Source organism: Mesoplodon densirostris, chromosome 15 (assembly GCF_025265405.1).
Source record: "Mesoplodon densirostris isolate mMesDen1 chromosome 15, mMesDen1 primary haplotype, whole genome shotgun sequence".
Taxonomy (NCBI): Eukaryota; Metazoa; Chordata; class Mammalia; order Artiodactyla; family Ziphiidae; genus Mesoplodon; species Mesoplodon densirostris.
In genome coordinates, this window is record NC_082675.1 from 19,353,577 (window position 1) to 19,376,849 (window position 23,273).

The 23,273-nt window shown below is 45.5% G+C and overlaps 2 protein-coding genes across 2 annotated transcripts in view; one reads left to right on the plus strand and one right to left on the minus strand.

Moving 5' to 3' along the window:
- SGSM1 (small G protein signaling modulator 1) overlaps positions 1-11,116 on the plus strand; it is an 85,996-nt gene extending 74,880 nt beyond the window's left edge. Inside the window, exons 21-25 of the mRNA XM_060119232.1 lie at positions 947-1,029; positions 4,339-4,448; positions 5,751-5,847; positions 6,945-7,112; positions 10,059-11,116. Of these exons, the coding sequence (XP_059975215.1) occupies positions 947-1,029; positions 4,339-4,448; positions 5,751-5,847; positions 6,945-7,112; positions 10,059-10,147 (547 nt within the window). The 3' untranslated portion in view covers positions 10,148-11,116. The remainder of the gene's footprint in view (positions 1-946; positions 1,030-4,338; positions 4,449-5,750; positions 5,848-6,944; positions 7,113-10,058) is intronic.
- Positions 11,117-17,871: 6,755 nt separating this feature from the next.
- On the minus strand, positions 17,872-21,296 carry LHFPL7 (LHFPL tetraspan subfamily member 7). The gene is given in 4 exon segments (XM_060118162.1): positions 17,872-18,134; positions 20,165-20,303; positions 21,097-21,155; positions 21,158-21,296. Coding segments are annotated over 4 exon segments (600 nt in total).
- Positions 21,297-23,273: the final 1,977 nt, after the last annotated feature.

The following is a 23,273-nucleotide window of genomic DNA, read 5'->3' on the forward strand; positions in this document are numbered from 1 at the left end:
CCTCTTAACTATTCTGTCTTATGGTCTCCCAAGCAATTACTGCCACTCAAAATTTAGTTGATGAGATACAAACATAATTAACTTTAATATAGCATGCTTCCTTAAAATTAAATAGTGCTGGGGGAGAAGGAAGCATAGACTGACTTTTACCTAGTTACGGCACCAGGAGAAATCACGGAAGGCCTCACAGTGGTGTGACCTTCAAGATGAATTTTGGCAAAAAGAGAAGACACTGAAGAAATAAATCATTTAGCACTGAAGTTAAGAGCACATACTCTGGGGTGAGGCCACCTGGGTTCAAGTCCTGTCTCTACCATTTATTGTTAGGTGTATGACCTGGTGCATGTCACTTGGTTCTCTGTGCCTCATTCCCCTTATGTGTGAAATGGGATAATAATAGTAACTTTTTCATATGATTATTTTGAGAATTAAATGATACAGTACATGTATAGTGGACAGAGCATACAGTAAATGCTTAGTAAATATTAGTTATTATTATTAAGGGACAGATGGAAATTCCAGGCAGAGGAAACTGCTGGGACAAAAGCACAGGGGCATGAATGTATGCTTTATTTGTACAAAGGTAAATACCTCTGCAGCTGGAGGGGAAGAAACACTGGGAAGTGATGTGTGAGACTGTAAAGAGGGATTGGGAGGAAACTATGAACTCCTTGCACCCCCAGTTAAGGAGTTTGGACACTGTCCTGTCATGCAGTGGGGTTTTTGAGCATGCAGTGGTCTTGAGCTGAGCTTTAAGAAGGACATCCTGGTGACTGAGCATAGGATGTTTGAAGAGAGTGAGACTGGGGATGGGGATGCAGGCTGGAGGTTGAGGGAGTGGTCCAGGTGAGGGATGGGGACCAACCCAGGGTGGAGGTAAAGGAGGAGGGGGTTGGAGAGGCATACTGTGGGGGCCATCACTGGGCATCTTGTGTCTCTCTCGTAGCTACATCTGGCAGCACATTGATATCGGCTATGTCCAGGGTATGTGTGACCTCCTGGCTCCACTGTTGGTCATTCTGGATGACGGTGAGTGTATCCTCCCTGCCCCAGAACTGGGGATGCAGTTTCCTTCCCACTACATAGAAGAGAGGTTAATCTGACTCTGTGACTCCATGGAATGGGTCAGTACAGGTGCTCAGAAGACCTGTCCAGTGAACACATCAAGGTCCTAGTGAAATAAAAAGTTCTCTTATTCCATGTTGACCAACACTTATTTCCAGGTGTCCAACACCCATCCAAGCTTTTGCTAGCCACTGGCTGTATAAACATGAGTGAGAACAAAGGACAACTCAGACCCAGACAGCTTCACTACTGAATTCTACCGAACACTTAACAAAGAATGAATACCAATACTTCATAAACTCTTCTAAAACAGAGAAGAAGAGGGAACACTTCTCAACTCATCCTATAAGGCAGGTCCTTACATGAGGGCCCACTGGTACCCTAATACCAATACCAGACAAAGACATCACAAGAAAAGAAAACTGCAGGCCAATATCCTTTATGAAATCAAAGGCAAAAATCCTCAACAAAACACGAGCAAACTGAATCCATCAAGGTATAAAAAGGATTATATTTCAAGACCAAATGGGATTTATCACAGGAATGCCAGGCTGGTTCAATGTATGAAAATCAATCAGTGTAATTCACTACATTCATAGAATAAAGGACAAAAATCACATGATCATCTCAGTTGACAAAGAGATGCCATCTGACAAAATTCAGCAGCCTTTCATGATAAAAAATTCATCAAACTTGGAATAAAAGAGAACTTCCTCAACGTGATAAAAGGCATCTATGAAAAACCCACGACTAATGTCATACTCAATGGTGAAATATTGAACACTTCTCACCTAAGATCAAGAGTAAGACAAAGATGTCCACTTTTGCTACAAAAGGCCCTAGCCTTTACAACTAGGGAAGAAAAAGAAATAAAAGGCATCCAGATTGGAAAGGAAGTAAAACCATGTATATTTGCAGATGACATGATCTTGCCTATAGAAAATCCTAAGGAATCCAGAACACATTAAAACTAATAAACAAGTTCAGCAGGGTTGCAGGATATAGGACCTATATAAAAGTCAATTATATTTCTATACAATTGCAATGAATAATCTAAAAATGAAATTAGGAAAGCAATTCCATTTTCAATAGCATCTAAAAGAATAAAATGCTTATGAATAAATTTAACAGAAGAAGTGCAAGATTTGTACACCAAAAACTATAAAATATTGCTGAAAACTGAACCAGAAACACAAAAACTTGGTTATTTTTCTTCCAGTGAGCATGTAATTGTTAATTGATTTGAGTTTGCAAATAGACAAACAGGTAAAAAAAAAAAAAAAAAAGAACAACGAAGAAAAAAAGACTACAAAATTGGATTCTCTGTCATCTCTCACCCAACAGAGAATAGGCTTTCATTATACACCCAACAGAGATCACCAAATAGTCAGACCATAATAGCAAATCCCCAGTCATTGCTGCCACCAATTCAGATTAACTTATTGAAGGTATACAAGCCAGAAATAAAAACAAATACATAATATCAGTAGAAAAAGAAAAAAAGAACTAGAGGGTCAGAAAAAGTTCTGTTGTCACCGAGGATGTACAGGTAAATTTGATTTAATTTGTCTCCATTGGATTAATCCCCTCAAACATCTCAGTGGATGACCTTCAGAACTGATAAAATATAATTTTCAAAAAGTTAATGTGTCTCTCTCATACAAATAGAATAAACACATGACAAAGATTTCATCCAACTTATTAATGAGGAAACCAGTAAGATATGAAAACTGCCTCCAAGAGCACGTGAGAAGCTGGGCATTTTAGCAACATTAAAATAAGATTGCTGCCAGAAGGGACAAATCTGTAGAGACAGAAAATAGACTAGTTGTTGACAGGGACTGCAGGGAGAGGGAAATAGGTGATGACCTCTGATATAGAGAGAGTCTTTTGGGGGTGACGAAAATGTTCTGAAATTAGAGATTTTCACAGATGTGAATATACTAAAACCAGTGAATTATACATTTAAAAGAGTGAATTTTATGGTACCTAAACCTCAGTAAGGCTGTTTTAAAATGGGAAGTATAACTCCCAACTCTTCAGAACTGAGCATAGTGACTTGCTTCCAGAAAGTTCAGTGTAGAAGGGGGTGGGAGGTGAGAGAGAAACTATGCAGTGGGGAAACCTGAAAACACTGCCTCTATCAGGTGGCCAAGGTCATCAACCATCCTAAATCACATTGATACAGTATACCCTTGATATGATGTGATTAAAATGGCACCTTACCTACGTCTTTCTCCCAATAACCCATAATTCCAGTCTTATCATGAGGAAAACATCAGATAAATTCCAATAGGGAGGCATCCCGTAGAATACCTGACAAGTATTCTTCATAACTATCAAGGCCATCAAAAACAAGGAAGGCCTGAGGCACTGCCATAGCCAAGAGGAGCCTAAGGAGAGATGACAGGTGTATGTAACGTTGTCCTTGGATGAGTTCTTGGCACAGAAAAAGGACATAAGATAAAAAACTATGGACTTGAGTCAATTATGTATCATCAGTGGGTCATTAATTGTAACAAACGTACCATACTAATGGGAGATGTTAGTAATAGGGGGAACGAGGTGTGGGGTATATGGAAACTCTGTACACTTTTCCCAATTTTTCTGTAAATTGTTCTGAAAAATAAAGTCTTTCAAAAAATAAATGAGATCTTACTGTGCCTCTGGAAACCTTCTCATAACTTTCCCCAAAGTTACTAGGTGTTAAGAGAGAAAAAAGGTACTATTTTCAAATAAATTTTTTAAACACTGGGTTGAACAATATAAAAGATTTTTTAAATTACATGACTTCTCAGAGCCTTTTCATTCTTAATATAGGTAGTGGCTCTCTAAGCAGCATTTCCCAATGTTATTTGACCCTTTCTTTGCATAACGCCTGCAAACACCCTTCCAATATTGACAATTGCTCGTTTAATACAGTGGTTCCCAGACATGAGAATTTCATGAACCCTGTAGAATGTTTTTTTCAAAAAGTTTGGGACCAAACATTGTCGACTTTTCATTATAGCAAATAGGGATCTTTAAAACAGAGCGCTTTGCTGTCACCATTGTTTCCTAAAATAAAACATTTCAGTACCTCAAAGGTGGGAAGTATGTAATTAATTGGAGAACGTTCCTTGAAATGGTATACATTTGTACTCCATTGTCCTTATGTTTGTCATTTGGCTGTGGACTTTGTGAACCACCTCAGGGCCTCGGACCATCACTTTGGGACCTCAGGTTCCTTGGGCAGTGGCACAGTTGACTGTTCCTCCTGTGCTCTTCCCGCAGAGGCCCTTGCCTTCAGCTGCTTCACCGAGCTCATGAAGAGGATGAACCAGAATTTCCCCCACGGAGGTGCCATGGACACGCACTTTGCCAACATGAGGTCACTAATTCAGGTAGGACCTTGTGCTTTTCAATAATATAACTTATTCCAGCTCAGCCCAATGGACCACAAGCCAACTTAATAGCCACGCCTTGTTTAACTTGACTCAGTCTCTCAATCTACTTAACTCAGCCCAGTTGAGTTAAACTAAAAAACTCAATTCAACTCAACCTTCACTCAACAGCTCAGCTCCACTACATTCATTCTCACTGAGCATTTATTTGGTTCAGGCACTGTGGCTACAATGATGAACAAGACATGGCCCTTGTCCTTAACAGGATGTTTGATTGTATTGGTCCTTTTCTGCAAAGAAATATTTGAGTATATTTCTCTCTCGCTCGCTTTCTCTCTCTCTCATACAGACACACACACACACACACACACACCTTTATTGAGATCAATTCATATACCATAAAATTCACCCTTTTAAAATGTTCAATTCAGTGATTTTTAGAATATTCACAGGTGTGAAATCATCATCACTATCTAATTTCAGAACACTTTCATCACTCCAAAAAGAATCCCCATACCCATTAACATCAATCCCTCTCCCCAGCTCTTGGCAACTACTAATCTACTTTCTGTCTCTATAGATTTACCTATTCTAGACACTTCATATAAATGGAGTCACACAATATGTGGCCTCTTGTGTCTGACTTCTTTCACTTAGCATCATGCTTTCAAGGTCCATCCATGTTATACCATATATCTGTACATCATTCCTTTTTATTGCTGAATATTCCATGGCATGGATAGACCACATTTTGTTTATCCATTCATCCACTGATAAACACGAGTGGTTTCCACTTTTTTTGCTATTATGAATAATGCTGTTGTGTACATTCATGTACAAGTTTTTATATGGACATAGGTTTTCATTTCTCTTGGGGATATACCTAGGAGTGGAATTACAGCTGCACCAGTTTGCATTCCCACCAGCAACATATAAGGGTTCCAGTATCTCTTCATCCTCACCAACACTTTGTTGTCTGTCATTTTTATTATAGCCATCCTAGTGCACGTGAAGTGGTATCTCATTGTGGTTTTGATTTGCATTTTCCTAATTGCTAAAGATGCCCATTTGTTGCATCTCTCGTGCTTATTGGCTATTTGCACATCTTCTTTAGAGAAATGACGGGGTTAGGTTGAGCTAGGTTGACTTCCACCTCAAATCCTTTGCCCATTTTTAAACTCCACCTGGTTGTTAAGGACTGTATGGTATCTGGTGTGGGGATGTAGCATCATTTATTCAGCTGTCCCCTCTCGTCTAGCCTTTGCCCAGGAGACTGATGCCTATCTTTCCTTTCTCTGACAGATCCTGGACTCAGAGCTCTTTGAGTTGATGCATCAGAATGGGGACTACACTCACTTCTACTTCTGCTACCGCTGGTTCCTGCTGGATTTCAAGCGAGGTACAGACTTCAAACTGGAAACTTGTTCTCAGACTCTTTGTAGCAGAATCTCAGGGGAAAAGGTACCAGGGAGGTGAGGCTGGGAGGCGTTGTAACAAAGCCAGTGGAAGAGAGTAATGCCGATTTGTTGAGTTCTGACTATCAGTTCACCCAACTTATCTTGCAGAGACACTATGCAGTAGGTGTTGTCACAATCCCCATTTTACAGATGAGGAAACTAAGACTGAGAAGAACTAAATTCAGAGCTAGGAATAATAAAGCCAGGATCTGAGCCCCACTCTGTCTACCTAAGCCCAGTTCCCTTCCATTCTATTAAGCTGCTTATCAGAGGCCAAGAACTCTGAAGCCCATAGAGCATCTTTCACACATGACTTAGAAATGATGTCTGACACAGTGCATTGCTGTCTTGCCAATTTGGGGTGATGCTAATAATATCTAACCTGTATGGAGGTGTTTATTAAGGTCCAGGCACTGTGCTGAGCCATTTCTATGTATTATTTCTTCAGTCCTTTATTACTGTTAGTATCACCCCACTTACAGATGAGGAAAGAGAAGGGCTCATGGAGGGGAATAACTAGCCCAAGGTCACCTTACTAGTAAGTGATGGGGCCAGGATTCAGACTGAGTTTATTGGACATAGGAAGCCTTACTTTTCATCATTGCTCTATTCTGTCTCTTTACCAGACACAGAGGCAGCAGCCAGCTCTGCCTGGGTGCAGGGGGAAAAGGAGATACCCCCACTGGTATCTAAAAGAGATGGAGGGAGCAGGGAGAGAGGGGGACCCTGACCAAGGGACAGGGCAAGGACAGGTCAATGTAAATCAAATTTGCATGTGCCCGGTTCCTCCACTTACAGGATGTCAGAGTTGGAAACTTACAACCCACCTGGTTTGCATAGCCTATTCTACAGAGGGGAATACTGAGGCTTCTGTCAAATGACAGTGTCCAGGTCTCCTGTCTCCTGGCCTGAGCTCTGGCCACTGCTCCAGGACAGAAGAGCGGACCATGGCTGACATGGGATCTTTCCGGAGGGAGGGCAGCGCCGTGAGCTCAGTGACTGACCCTCCCCCTGCGCGTGTGTGTTGGTGTCCCGGCAGAACTCATCTATGATGACGTCTTCTCTGTTTGGGAGACCATCTGGGCAGCCAAACACGTGTCGTCCGCCCACTATGTCCTGTTCATCGCGCTGGCGCTGGTGGAGGTCTACCGTGACATCATCTTGGAGAACAACATGGATTTCACAGACATCATCAAATTTTTTAATGGTATCCACGTGACCAGGGTCTTATCTGAGGGGTGCAGGCTTCTGGAGGGCCCCTTCCTGGGGCCTGGAGAGGTATGGAGGGTCACTGAGACTGATGCACCATGAAGGGGATGGAGGAGAGTTCTCCCCACTTCTTGCAGCTATTTCCAAATTGAGGAGTTAACAACTTGTAATGCTGAGTGATCCCTGTGTGTTTTTCTCAGGGATCTGGCAGAAGGGGCCTAGGTGTTGAAATCAGGCTCAGGGAGCATCCCTGGCTCTGCCATTAACCAACTGTGCCATGGACACGTTGCTTCCCCTCTCTCTAAACATCTGCTTCTTCATCTGGGAAATGGAGTAACAGTGTCTTCTTCAGAGGGTTGACATGTGTAGGGAAAGCAGATACAGGAAAGCAGTTGAAATGGCATGAAAAAGGCACACTCTTTGAAATCAAACAGAGATGGATTCTGATCCCAGCCTTGCCACCTGGGAGCTGTGTGACTTGGGCAAGTGACTTTATGTCTCTGGGCTTCAGAGTCCTTGGGGATAAAATGGTACTAACACCTCCCTCGCGGAGATGTCAGGAGGATTAAATGAGACCACAAGGATATAAAGCCCATCAGTCAGGTGGTGCTTGGCTCATAGCTGTTACTATGAATAGAAGCTGTTGCTACTATCAATATTATCACTATTAAAACATTTTCTTAAGCTAAAGAAGGTTTTGGAAAAAGCAAAAGAAGAAAAAAGCCACCTGTGATGACCTTACACTGGAAACATTATTAGTTTTCTTTAAAGAAGCTTTCTTATTTTGGAATAATTTTAGATTTAGAGAAAAGTTGCAAAGATAGTACAGAGAGTTCCCAATACCCTTCACCCAGCTGCCCCTAATGTTAATATGTTACCTGATCCTCGTACATTTGTAGAACAAAGCAATTAACGTTGATATATTGTTATCAACTAAACTACAGACTGACTTGATTCCACTTGGTTTTTAACTAATGTCCTTTTTCTGCTCCAGGATCCAATCCAGGAAACCACGCTGTACTTAGTGGGTTCATTTTTTTTTAATGTTTTTTCCATCTAGTCTTTCCCAAAGTAATGTATATTTTTATGTTGTTACCATTTCAGAATCCAGTTGTATCTAGGTTTTTTTCCGCTTAATGTTTAAAAACCATCTTCCATATAATCATTTTTTAAGACACCAGAATATACCTCAAGTGACTGTTCATAACTTACTGAACCGTCCATTCTGATTGGGCATCTAGGTTGTTTTCGGTTTGAGGGTGTGATTGAGAACCCAAAGCAATTCCTGTCTTAGCGTGGAGGTTCTCAAACTTTCTCAGTTCATGACACCCCTGATGTCTCTGTAAAGTTTTCGTGGCACCCGGACCAAAAGTTCCATTCACTGACTAGTTAGGTCCAAACCACCTAATAATTATATCTATCCTAACAACTTAGTAGCCATTTGAAAAAATAATACGTGTAAGTCAAAAGAAAATCGTATTTTTATTTTATATTTAAATAAGTACAGTTACTGGGACTTCCCTGGCAGTCCAGTGGTTAAGACTCCTTGCTCCCGATGCAAGGGACATGGGTTCAATCCCTGGTCAGGGGACTAAGATCCCACACGCCACACGGCATGGCCTAAATAAATAAATAAATAAATAAATAAATAAATAAATAAATAAATAAATAAGTACAGTTACTAATGGGTGTGTTCACCTGTTGGGCTTTGCACAACTTCTCAAACCTTGGAATTATTTTGAACCCCACCACCTTCATTTCCTATTCCACAGTGATTTTCGCATGATACTTGCTTTTATCATGGCAACTGCTTGCTGAAAACCTAGCTTTTGCAAAGCTATAAAGCCGTTGATAGGAATGTCATGAAATTTGCAAACTCACTCGCATTAGCAGTTTATGTGGTGTTCAGCAGATGTGGAAGATAGCTGTATTTCCCTCAACGTTTCCATGTGTTCACTGTGGCACCCTGGGGTTCCTCAGCACCCAGTTTGGGAACCACGGTGTTAGTGTTTTTTGTTTGTTTGTTTGTTTTTCTTCTACCAAATCAGTTCTTTCTTTCTTGGTTTTTTTTGAGGGTTTTTTTTAATGTTACTTATCCCTATTTTTATTTTTTTTATTTCAATTTCTATTTATTTACTCGCCTGTGTCGGGTCTTAGTTGCAGAACGCAGGATCTTCCTTGCGGCATGCAGAATCTTTCATTGCAGCATGCAGGCTTCTCTCTAGCTGTGGCATGCGGGTTGTCTCTCTCTAGTTGTGGTGTGCGGGCTCCAGAGTGCGTGGGCTCTGTAGTTTGCGACACATGGGCTCAGTAGTTGTGGCATGCGGGCTTAGTTGCCCCGTGGCATGTGGGATCTTAGTTCCCTGACCAGGATTCGAAACCACGTCCCCTGCACTGGAAGGCGGGGACTACCACTGGACCACCAGAGAAGTCCCCAAATGATTTCTTTATGATAAATGTCTAAGTTTAGGATTATTCTGCTTTGAAGAGCTGATCATTCTGTGTCACTCTCGACAAAGTGATTATTGGTGCTTTCTCCCCTCCCCTCCCCCCTCCTTCTGTTGCTTCCTTCCTTCTCTACTTTTAAGCATCTACCACGTGCCTGGCGTTGCTTTCTTAAAAGGTGTCCAGTCATGTTTGTAGGAGGGTGGTGGGAGGACCTAATATTTTTTTAAACACACACACTGAGGGCTAGCTTCATCTCGTTTGATCTCACAGTAACCTTGTGAAGTAGGTACTGTTATGGTTCCCATTTTACAGATGAGGAAACCGAGGTCTGGAGATGCAGCCCCTCCCCAAAGTCTCTGCTTCCAGAACTGCTCTGGGGGTGATGCCAGATGATGATGATGATGGGGATGCCCCAGAGACCTCTCCAGGCACTGAAAGTGCATCCCGAGGGTGGACACAGAAGGAGGCTCATGAGATTTTACTTCCACTCTTTCAGAAATGGCCGAGCGACACAACACCAAACAGGTGCTGAAGCTGGCCCGGGACCTCGTGTACAAGGTGCAGACCCTGATTGAGAACAAGTGAGGACCACGTCACCCAGGCAGCGTCAGCCAAGCCTCCGCCCACCTGCCTGTCCTGCCTGCTTCTCCTCCTGGCCGCCCAGGGAGCAAGGTCCTGGCATCTGTTCCCGAGCATGGACCTCTGTGCAAAGAGAAAGTACCCCAACTTTGGCCACCAGGCAGGTGGGATCGAGGGGTTGCCCCTTCAGTTCAGCCTTACGTTTTCCTGTTTGACCAAAGATCGCCCAAGTCTGGGATTTCTCCCTTGTGGGAGTTGGGAGTTGTTGGTGTGCAGAGGGCACATCTTGGTTCATGGTCCCCAGAAGGGTCTCCTCCCTCTTCTCTCCCATCCCTCCAACTGTCTTGTCAGATGAGACTTGGGGAGGGAACTTTTTGGAAACTGGTATAGGAGAGGTCTGTGGGGCTACCTCTGTACTCTGAAAGGGGCCTTTGGAGATGCTCCAGAACGTGGCTGGAAGGTTGGCCTGGAGCGGAGCACTGTTGACATCTAATGCTTTTCTGAGGGATGCGGCCCTGTGCACTGCTGGAGTTTGAGCAGCATCCCTGGCCTCTGCCTACTACATGCCAGTAGCACCCTCCTCCCCACCCCCTTGTGACATCCCGGAGCACCTCCCGACATTGCCAAATAGCCCCATTTGAGAACCACTGGCTTGGAGGAGGGGCTACAAGTGTACCTCCCTCTCCACTTTCTTTGTACCTGAGCCGCCTATATCCTGAGACTTTCTTCCATTTAGAAAAGGCACATGGGGTCCTTTGCACATCTCTCTTGGGGTCCGGGATTTCAACCGTTGTATATTTCTCATTTTTTCTCCTCCACCTGGCCCAGGAGAGACTTTTTTCTTCTTTTAAAGAAAGACGTCTGCCTGTGAGAAGTGTCTGTAAGCATGAGATAGGCCTCTTCCGGGTCCTGCTCAGGAGCCCCTGGGCAGGGCAGAGTCCACATCCCCTTCCTTTCTTCCTAGGGACGACCTCGCCTCCCCTTCCATACATCGGGTCTGATGTTCCAGAAGCTTGGAAGATGTGTGTTGGTGCAAGCCACTTGTTTAGGGAGGCTGGCTTTTCTCTAAGTGCCCTTGCTCACTCAGGACAAAGGAGGGAAAGGAGGTTGGCCCAGGTAGGGTATGGCGGGTATTTTCCTCGGGAAAGAAACATCAGCTGATGAACTGGTGCCAGGGTCACAGACCAGACTGGAAATGGTCCCCTCCATGTCTTCACACAGAGGGTCACCAATCCCCAAACAGACCCTAAGCGAGCTAGTTTACCCTGCCTACCTGTCCTCCCAGGAGAGTGGTCCTGCCAGCCCTTCTCTTCCGAGAGTGCACCAGAGTCGGGAGAAACAGTGAGAGCTGGGGAGGGATGCTCTTCCCAAGAATGGCAGGTAGGATTTTGGAGAGGGTAGGAGACTCGTCAAGGACTTTGAAGCATTCGCAGAGAAAGTGCATTAGTCCTTCCGTCCTGAGCAAACCAGAAGGGGGAGCAATCCCTGCCTGGCGTGCTTGTGAAGGCGCTTCCCTTGGACCCAGCACTTTAGGTTGCACTGAACTTCCGCCTGCGTAGGGTCTCCTGGGCAGGATGGATGAGACTAGATGGCCCTTGCTTCCAAAGAACGCTCCGTGAGAAATGCACCTCCTCGCCCTAGTCCCCCACCTTCCCAAGATGGGAGAAAATGTATGAAAGTCCCCTCCAGATAAGAGTTTATATTGCCATTCAACTGTTCACTACAGAGGATGTTATTTTAGCAAGACCCAGGTCCTAGACCTTCCGATTCTTACTTATTTTTTGACAGACTAGTCTGAAAGTACAGCACAAGATCTCTTCTCTGCCTTCTCTCGTGGTGTTCCAGAGAGCGTCGTGGTTCTGATTTGGAATAACTCCTATTTATTCGGCTTACTGTGCTTATTCGGATCTTTGTACGTTGTGTGCGTCCTTGTGTCCCTGAATTGTATGCGTGCGAGTTGTTTTATCTATGGAGTGCCCTCCTTTTCTCAGTGTTGCCAACATATCTTGTTACAGTTTACTACAGAGTTGTGTCTATAGAGGGAGAAAATATATATAAACAGAAACGTGAACCTGGGTTATTTTTTGTTTCTGTGTTTGGGGATTTTCTTTTTAATTTGAAAGAAAGAAATGCTTGCTTCTGAAGACTGTGTCCTCATACCCCACCCTCCACCCCACCTCAGTGACCCGGACACAGAGAGGGACATATTCTTATGATAGCTCCCTGGTCTTTCCCCTGAAAGTTCAAGGCTGGTGAATCTCATCTCATCCTTTGTATCAGTTAGCTGTTACCACAAGTAATGCTGTGTAACAAACCACCCTAAATCTTAGTGGTTTCAAACAGCCATTTATTTAGCTTGTGATGATTCTGTAGGTCAACAATATGAGCTGGGTTCAGCTGGGCAGTTCTTCTGGTCTCAGCTCGACTTCTTTGTGTGTCTCTGGTCAGCTGATGGCCAGCCAGGCAACTCTGCTTTTGACAATTGGCTGGCTGTTGGCTAGGATAGTTGGAGAAACTGGGCCATGTATCTCTCATCCTCCATTAGGCTAGCTCAGGCTTGTTTACATGGCCATGATGGCAGTTTCTAAGACAGCAAACAGAAGTGTGCAATGCCTCTTGAGACCTAGGATTGGAATTGGCATAAAGTTATTTCTACTATATTCTTTTGGTCCAAGAAGTTATGTGGCTGAGCTCAGATTGAAAGGATGGAGAAATAGATTCCACCAGTTTATGGGAGGTTTTGAAAAGTGACAATGAAAAGGGCTGTAAATACAGGCAGGGAAATAATTGAGTATTTTTGCAAACAGTCTACCATGTATCCCAAGGTCCATGAACAGGAGGGGTCCCAAGATGGTCAGCCACTGGACTCAAGAGTATACCTCTAAGTTGATGCCTCACTGTATCCCCACTGCTGAGCTAGCTCCTCTCTCACCCCCAGTGTTCCCATAGACCATCAACTTATCTCCTCAATATCTATGATTCCCACTCACGGCTGCCATTCTGAACCACAGTCTTTGGGCAATGGAGACCTCGCATGGATCTCCACCCCCAGCAGCCTCTAACCATGCACCAAGGGAAACTTCTGGCTTTCCTCTGCAGAAGCAAAGCTTGATTTAATCTAATGAGCACCCATCAAAACTTCAGGTTTTCTATAGAAAAAGTTAGTTTCCAAATAAGCCAGCAAAGTAAAGGAGTTTCAGGTGGCATTGGTGGCCTGGCTGAGCCCAAGTCACCACTTTCTTGGAAGATTGCCAGCAGAGGTAAGTCTGAAGCCACACAGCAGCGGGCAGGTGGGGACTTGTCTTTTGCTGGCCCACATGTGGCTCTCTTAGTGGGAAGGTCTGCTTCTTCCTGGGAGAAGCTTCTGAGAGCAAAGACTGGTCCTGATGTTCTGACCATCCTTTGAAGCCACTGGTCTCATTTCCCCAACTCCAGGCATAGCTTGGTACACGTGGCCCTCCTCCTGGAGGACCCCACTATTCTTGCAGCTGCCTGGCACCACCAGACCTAGGTACCACCAGCATACCTTTTATGTGTGTACAAATGTGCAGTTACATGCACTATTGACTTATGGTAAAGGACGATATATGTTGTGGGGAAAAAATCCTAAGAGAATGGTTTTTTTAAAGGTTTTCCTAAAGACATGCATTTGCACCTTGCATAGATGTGAGAAGATGAGTCTTGGGCCACTAGGCACGTTTTTGTGACTCAAAGCAGGGATGGAGAACGTATGGCACACACAGTTGTCACTGTGGACTCCTCCTCCCCCCTTTTCTTCTTCCTCCGCCTCCTCCTCCATCTTTTCCTCCATTTCTTTATCTTCTCCTTCCCCCATCCCTCCGATTCCTCTCCTCTGCTCCTTCTGCCTCCTTTCCTTGTAGCCATGAGCATGTGGAGACTGTCCGTCACCATGTCTTCTGCCTGAATGTTGCTGTTCTCATTCAGAACAACACTGCTGGGTTTAGACCCTCTGGCTGCTCTGTCATCTCTCTTCTAAATCACGTTCCATTTTCTTTTCACCTGGAGCTTTCCATTTGGCTTGTGGGAGAGGCCATGGGGCAACTGAGAAGCACTTATGCAAAGAGTGTGGGAGGCCCCGACCATCCCATTTCAGAACGGCTGCAACCATTTATGCCATCCTGTTTCATCTTCCTTCTTATCCCTCCCTCCTTCTCTCCCAGGCCTGAGGTCCCAGCAGCCCATCGGGGAAAGGAGGTGAGGGTACAGTCAAGGGCAGTGGGAGGAAGTGGTTTAGATTTCTTTCCTTTTCAACGCATACTCACGTTTGAGAGACATTAGATCCATCAATCAATGAGCCTTCTCCCCAGGTTTTCTGACAGCATCAAACTCAGGTCACCTGCAGTCCACCTTTGTAATTCGGACCATATCTGTGTACCATCTGTACTATTATATCTTCACTAGTCTTCTTTTTCCTTTTTACTTTTCGGCCACACCGTGTTGTATGTGGGGTCTTAGTTCCCCGATCAGGGAGCGAACCTGCACTCCCTGCAGTGGAAGCGCGGAATCTTAACCCCTGGCCCGCCAGGGAAAGTCCCTTTACTAGTTTTCTTTAAATCAACTCATTTTGTAAAACTTCAAACTTATGGCAAGCCAGGATCATTTGCACAAACAGAAGATGGTTGTAAAAATAAATATTATTATTTTGCCGAAATACTATTTCCCACCAAAGGCTTTCTGAAGCTTGCTTTCTTGCCGTTAAGAAGAGATGCACTAAGGGTTTGAGAGGTTAAAGACATGCTAGCACCAGATGAGCCTTTCTTCTTGGAGGACTTCAAGGAGGATTGAAGTGGGAGTGACTTTCTCACCACACCAACTAAAATCATGTCCTATATCTTTGTCCACATGCTTGGGGAGGGATGATTTAGGATCCCAACTCTGCCACTTCCTGGCTGTGTGGCTTTGGGCAAGTGACCTTGCCTCTCTGAGCCTTGGTTTTCATTTCTGTGAACTGGGGGTAATAATGCCTCCCTTGGGTCTGGATTCAGTCCTGGCCCCCCTCTGTCCACGGGGACCCTCTGCCCCTAGCATCACTGGGGATGATTTCCTGGTTGGGACCTCAGTTTCCCTGAGTTCCCATCATCTGTCTTGCTCAGGTTCTCAGGTGAATCTTTGACACAGCTCCTGGAGGAGAACTGGGGAAGGGATGAGCTCTGAGCCCTCTGGGGCTATGACAGAGCAACTGGTGTGGTGAGGCCATCAGTTCTTGGCAGGAGCAAAACCCGCTCTGACTCTGCAGTTTGCATCGGGTTCTGCTGAGTCAGGGAAGGGCTCTCAGGTCTCTGTGCTGCTGGCTTTTAAGCTGCTGGACACATTGAGAGCTTGAGCCCAGGACAGGTATAGACTCTAGAAGGAGCACAGTTTGATCCTTTTTGAGGTGCCAGCTTGCCAATCCATTGCTAAGTCAACCTAGTAGAAGTTCAAATGACCTACAGAACGATGCCGTTCCCTAGGGACTTTCCATTACATCAGGGTGCTGGGCAGGAATCCTCCAGTATCTTCCTGGCTTGCTTTATTCAGTCTTGTGGGCACAGTGATTTCCAGCCTCGGCAGGTAAAGGGCTCCTGCAAACAGGACCATCCTGTTCTATGATGAACAGAGAATAAGACAGACAGATCCCTCTGTCTCTTGTCAAATAAAGACAGTGTCTGTGTAAATGCTTCTGCTTCATAGGCTGCAGATTTGCTCCCTTTGGCATTGTTGAAGGAGAAAATTAAGGAACTTGGGAGCTACTGTAAGGTTATTAAATAGAGGAGGCGACTCATCCCTAGCGCAGGTGGGTGACCTGAAGCTGAGTTTGGGCTTCTTCTTGGTGGCATCTACTTGCTGCTTTTTACACTGGGATGCTGCCTGGGCCTCCTGGAATCTTCCCACAGAAGCCTGACTCACATCAAAGTGCTTCTGATGACACTTGAAACATACCACTGGTCGTCGAGTCCATTTGGATACCAGGTGGTGGCTTCCTAGGTTTTCTGTTACTTTATTCCATTATTCTATTACTTTTTAAAGTAATTATTGTCCTTATTGTTTTTTTTCTGAAAGACGAATGCAAGCTGCATTCTCTGTGGTTTGTGTGTTTTCAAAATAATAGAATCGCTCTAATAATATAATATTGTTATTTACAGATGTTCTTAGTTGAACATTTAAAATCAAAAGAGTTTGGTGAGCTGGGTCGGGGCAGAGATCACAAATTCAGGTGTTATTTTGCCTCCATCACAGAGTCTGACAGACCTGGATTCAAATCCCAGCTCTGCCACCGATCAGCTGTGTGACTTTGGGCAAGTGACTTTGTCTCTCTGAGCTTCAGTTTTCACTTTTGTGAAATACAGATAGTAAAGCTTCCCTTAAAGAGAGAGTTTGGTATCAAATGTTTTTGCTTGCCTGGCATCCTTGCCCCATTCTAGGACCAGCAACTTCTCCCATCTTCTGGGGAAATGTATCTCTTACGTTATAACTATAGTTATAGGCTATTGAGATTGCTGACATGCCCCTCCCCCCAAGGTGGGCACATGACTCAGGTCTGGCCAATCAGATTCCTTCCCTGGGAAGAGAGCAGTTCACTCTTTCTTCTGGGCAGTCTAACTAGAGGGGTACCAGCCTGGAGCTGCCTGTGACTATGTCTCTTGCAGGTAGCGGAGCAGGCATGGCTGCATCCAGCTACTCAAGTGAAGTCTTTAGAGCTCCATCTTTGTCTATCTGGTGATTCAACTCTTGTCCATGTTGGCTTATACAGGTCCCATGCCCATCTCTGAACCAATCATTCTGACTAGGCTTGACTGGCCAGAAGGACTCATTTGTCCATCCTAAAGCCTGGGGTGGTCAGAGAGTTGCTGAGGGTCATTCCCCAAGGGAAGATTAGGGCGCTCTTCCCAAAGAAGGGCAATGGGTTTTGATAAGCAAAGGCAACAGACTGACTCCATCCCTGGCAGAGAGCAACGTGTACAAAGGGGTGGAGCTGTGAAGAGGCCTACTGTGGGCTCAGAATTCAGTGTGGCTGGAGGGAGAGGCGCAGGGTTGGGTGAATGACAAGAAAGAAGCTGAAGAGAGAGGTTTGGACTGGATCGTGAGGGGCCTCATGTGCCCCAAAAAACAGTGAAGTTTCCACATCAGTGGGATTATCCATGGAGGGGTGAGATAGGTCCTTACCGCCTGACACCCCCCTCAATCCCCACCCCAGCACTGGACCAACTCTCATCTATAAGGGGCACTCACTAGATGTTTGATGGGAAAATGAAAAATTTTCAAATTCTCCAAGAGGAGGAGTTATAAAAAGGGAAGGATATTTTTATTTTATTCTCTCATAGAGAGAGAATATGCACATACTTATTAAAAGATGTAGTATTTGACTGGTGACCACGGATTCAGAATTGCCCCAGGCACTTTTCATGAATAGATTTATCCTCACCACAGTCCTGTGAGATAAGGATTATAATAATTATAGCTAAAGTTTATTGAATACTAGTGCCTAACATTGTGCTAAGGCCTTTATTTATACACAGCATCTTAAGTTAATTCTCATAACAACCCTATGAGGTAAGCATTATTTCACACACACACCCATCTTACAGAAGTATACACTGAGGCCCAGAGAAGTGAAGTGTCTTGTCTGAGGTCACACAGCAAGGAAGCAGCAGAGGTGGGATTTGAACCTGGGTGCGTGGTGATTTCATACAACTGTTGCATGGGCTCTTTTGGCTCCTCCTGAGATATTTTTATTTGCTCATTTCTGGCACGAGGATGATGCTCTCAGTGTCACTGGAGAAGAGGATGGTCCTCCGCTGGACCTTGGTCACGTGGAGCCACCTGAACGTGGGCAGGAGGCTGGCCAGGACTGTGTGGAAGATGGCAGTCACATAGCCCCAGCCCAGCTGGCACTGACCACTGTGGTACACAGAGGAGGCTAAGCAGGCTTCCTTGGCAAATGGGGAGGCCAAGCTGATCGGGAAAACCAGCAGGCCCACAATGGTGGCGATGGCTAGAAACAGAAGCAAGGAAAACCAGTGTGTCGGTCAAGGGGCTCTGGGCTGCCTTTCCATCCCAGGACTCACTCATCCACCCTCCTATTCCCCCACCCATCCATCCATCCACTCACTTATTTATTGGCTCATCTATCCTTTTATCCACCTATCACTCAGCTTAGCCTTCCACCCATCTGTCCATCTACTCACCCATCCACTCATTCTCTCCATTCCTACACCTACCTCTCCATTCACTCATCCATCCATCCATCCAACCAACCACCCACTTAGCCACCTGCCTTCCACCAATTCATCCATCCATCCATCTATCCATATTCCAATCTACCCATTTTCCCCATCCTTCCATCCATCTATCTATTCATCCATTCTTCCAGTAATATGTCTATTGATACATCCATCAGCTCATCCACCTACTTACCCACCCTACTTCGTCCACTCACCAACCCATCCATCCATCCATGCACTCATTCATCAAAACTGTTAGGCACTCTGTCGGAGGTACTAATGATACTAAGAAAATGAGCCGGACACCTCCGCACCTAGAAAGCACTTCCCGTGCCGGAGAGTCACGTGACTTGCAGCCACCCTTCAGCCACTCTCGTCCACTTGAAGTTCCCTGCACATGCCTTGCTCTTGTCTCTATGCCTTTGCCCGTGATGTTCCCATTACCTGAAACACCCTTCTACATTTGGTTAACTCCCACTCATCCTTCCAGATTCATCTCAGTGATGCCTCCTCAAGGAAGCCTTCCTTAACACCTTCCACACACTGGGTCAGGTACCTCTTGGAGTTTTTCTTTGCATCCTGTGCTCATCCTCTTGTGCCAAATATCCACTGAGTTATAACTGCCTAGTACACCCCACCCCCAGTAGACACTGGAGGACAAGGACTGTATCTCCATCCATTGATTCAACAAATATCTAATGAGCAACTATTATGTGCAAAGTACTGTGTTAGATGCTGGTGATATCAAGGCAGACATGTTCTTGCCCTCATGGAGCTGATGTTTTAGTGGAGAAAGATGCACAGTAATCAAGCAGGCAGATAAGATATTATCAAGCAGGCAGGTAAGTGCTATGAAAAATGGAAAGCAAGGTAAGAGGAAGGAGACTCTAAGGAGAGGGAAGCTCCCTTACCTTGAGGACATGGAAGACCCCCACTGAGGCAGTGATATTTGAGCAAAGCCCTTAATGAAGTGGGAGGAGCAAGATGTGAAGATCTGAGAAGAGAGAATTCCAGGCAGAGGGAACAAGCTTGGGCTTCATGAGCAACAGAAAGCAAGCCAGTTTGGCCGGAGCATGCTGAGCCTGGCGGAGCAGGTAAGAGATGAGGTCAGTGAGCGAATGAGGGCCTCATCAGTGGAGCCTCATCGGTAACAGGAAGTCATTGGCGCGGATAAGCCAGTCCGAGTGGCATGGTCTGATTTCAGCTTTAACAGGACCCACTTGGCCAGAGTGTGGCAAACAGACTCTAGGGGGCAAGGGTGGCAGCAGGGAGACGTGTGAGGGGGTCACCTCTAAACCAGGTGAGAGATGGTGGAGAATTAATTGGATGAAGGTTCAGTTAAGACCTGAGCTAGATCATCCCAAGCCGATGTGTGAATTAGAGAAAAGCAGATGCAGCTGGGCAGACGCAGCCCTGCAGTTTCACAGCTTAGGAATTGGAGCATGGTTAGATTTCAGCAGCTCTCAGACCTCAGCTGGATGCCCTTGTGCAGTGTACAACCTGCCCAACTGTATATGATGGTCCTGGTAAAAATGATGCTAAGTGGATGGATGGGAGAGAAACAAAGGAGGACAGATTATTAAGACTGGGTTTGGATAAGGGCAAGAGAGGGTGATGTTAAGGATACCATTCCCTACCTCCAATTTCTGGCTTGTTAAAGACCTGAAATAGTCTACAATCCTAGGGTTTATCTCTGAGATTCAACTAGGAGGCAAGACTCTGCTTACAGGCTCATCCATCCATCCATTCATTCATTCATTCCACAAACATGTCTGGAACACATATGTGATAGAAGATTTACCTGCTGTTGCCTTCACCCCTGGCATTGGGCCACTGCCCCTCCTTGGGCACAGCCCTTTGGGGGCTAAGGCCCAGGACAGGAAGAGAATTGCATTGAAGGCCAATAGGAGTCAGCCTCCAAGGAGCATCACAGCTGAGACCTGCTAGGAAGAGAAAGGAGGGAGGGTGTTGTCTGGGGTGGGGGCAGTCTCGGCTCTCTCTGCTTAACTGATCAGCTACTGAGTCCTCAAAATCCCACAAGGTCTGTGCTGTTATTATCCCTGTTTTACATATAAACAAACAGAGGTATAAGGAATTTGAGTCATTTCCCTCAGAGCACACAGCTACTTAAGAGTTGGAGTCAGAATTAAGATCTAGATCTACAACCACCATACCCTCCCTTTATTGAGTACCTGCTATACAGCAGAGTCACCAAGAGAGGCACCTTTGTAATCATCGGTTCTGAAGGCTGTGTAATCTTCCTTAGAGGTGCTGAACTGGGAGTCCCAACCCATTGTGCCCATTGTTGAATTTGGCAATTTACAGTGACTTTCAACACCTTAGCTGTGGTTTTCAAACCTAGCAGCGCTTAGATAGAGGATGACCAGGTAGGTGTGTACAGGTTGTGCACTGCACAACTCCAGGAGATGCGTTTGGGAGTCATCACAGAAATGCATATTGACTACAGTACTTTTCCAGCAGATGGCAGTATAGTGTCCTGAAGCAGGGGCACCCTTTTCCTAGTTTGTACAAAGGCACTGCACGCTGGCAGCTGCCTTCAGGATCATCCTGGGTGTTTGCTAAAATGCGGATAGCCAGACCCCACCCCGCACCTAACGAGTCAGAGGTTAGAAGGAAGGTGGGCAGAAACTGGCTTTTTTTTTTTTTTTGCTCCGATGGGTTTAAGAGTGCCCCACCGCCAGGTCCCAGTGAATCGTTGAGACCATGCCTCACCTTCCAGGCAAAGTCAGGAATATCATCCAGGGACCTGAAGGTCCCACAGCTCTGGTTCAGCTGTTACCCTGAGGCCAGGAGCAGTAGGTGAGGACACCAAAGGAGAAAGTGGTGGTCTGGAACCAGGCAGGAGAGATGAGGCTGAGGGCTGAGATGCAGGTTAGGGAAAGCCCCAGAGTTGCCCACACGCTGCCCACCATCAGGGAATGTCAGTGATCTAGAGGTCAAGGGACAAGATTAGTGGAAGGAGAGAAACAGGGGCTGGCAAAGGTGTCCCCCCTCCCCGGCCAGCCAGGGATCTGGTCCTGTCTTCAGATCACAGGTCATTAGCCTCCCTTTGGCCTGGGATGCACTTGGAGGTGTTAATAACTGGGGTGAGGGTGGGTCTTTTCCCTAACAAGTTCTGGAAGTCAAAACTCCAAATTTTAGAATGAATGTTAGTGCTTAAACAGACCTTGGGGCACAACCAGTCCTCGGGAAATGATCATCGCTGGTCCATGCAAGCCCCCTCTCATGTTTCATTAATTCATTCATTTATTCCTTCATTCATTCGCTCTGCCCATCAAGGCTTGCACTTTCCAGAAGGTCTGCTTCTACCCAGAGGGAGCACCTTTTCCGAAATCACACACAGATGCTGTGTTTCTAGCAACCACCCTGCCCATCAGCTATCTCCTCTTAATCCCTGACCATTATTTAATGTGTATCTTTTTGTATGGAGGTATTTTTGCAAAATCAATATTGTTCAGTATATGTGTATTTTTCATGTATGTAAATGGCATTGTTTTATATATTGCTGTTTCACATGGTGCCACATATGTCCCTTGAGGGATAGTCAGGTGGCACCTGAACCCAGCCTTAAATGCCAAGAGTTATTTAGTTTTCAATTCTCCTTCAATCCTTCTCTTTACACCAAGGAGAAAATTTCTGTTGGAGTTAAAGGGTCTTGATCATCTCCCAAGCATCTGTCAATCTCCTCTTTTTAAAAGACAGGGAGCCTTGAGCAAGCAATGGGGTCTAGTGAGATTTGGGGGATGTAGTTGGATTTTCCGTGTATTTGCTGTGGTGATTTGTTTTATTTTTTGGCATGATACTGGTTATCCATTTTAAGTTAAAATCTATTTTAAGGAGAAAGAGAGTTGATTTCAAGTCCAGTCTTACCAAAATAATAATAGAGGTTGGATGAGGAGGCTGAGGCAGGATGGTGGTTTGCTAATAGCCAACATTGTCATTGATGGTCAGAAGTGAGGCCCAGAAGGGCTGAGGCAGCCTAAGGGCACCCAGGGTCAAAAGCAGCTGAGCCAGCCAAGGGCACCTACACAGACTTTCCAGGACTTCAACCTTGGGTTTCACTTGGGGACTCTAAGCCCAGCCAGCACTTTAAACGTGGCCGGAATCCTGGGCTTGGAGGCCAGCCAGTCCCTCTACCACTTCCCAGCTGTGTGACCTGGAGCAAGTTGCCCCATTGCTCTGGGCCTCAGTTTCTCCATCTGTAAAAGCAGATTCTAAATCCCAGGGGGCATGTCGTGTTGGGTTCAATCACTGAGCAGGATGATGTGGTAGAAAGAAGCACACAAACCATGTTTCCCCCACATGACCTTGAGGAGGTCACCTCGTCTCTCTGGAAATGGGGGTAGGGGTGTTGTGAAGGTTCTAGGGGGTCAGATGCAGGTGTGTTGCAGGGAGAGGGGCTGAGCTAAGCCTAGGAAGGTAGGTCAGGGTAAGGTGGCACAGACATTTTATTCCCAGGATTAGAAAAACCTCATGGCATCTAGCCAGCAAATGAGACACGGCCCCTTGAGGAGGGGAGGATGGATTTTTGTCCTACGCCAAAATCAGCCTCAACTTTGGGGCTGGCAGGATCCCGAGGGGTGTAATTCCAGCCAGGAAGCTGGGGAGCCCAGAGCTGACTGAGGCCCGTGATTTTGCCTCTTTCTGGCTGCCCCAGTGCCTCTCCGGGCGTTTCTGACCTTGAAAGAAGTTTTGTTCTCCAGATAATGTGCTCAGTGTCACCTGGGAAAATCACACCAACCGTCCAGGTGCCCAGAAACTTAAATGAGGCATTATAACCCGAAACCACATCCGGCCAGGCTTCAATTACCTGGAATCCACCTAAGGGAAACATGAAAGGGTTTGAATATTTTCTCCTCCAGCTCAGTGCTTAACTGTTAATGGCAGTT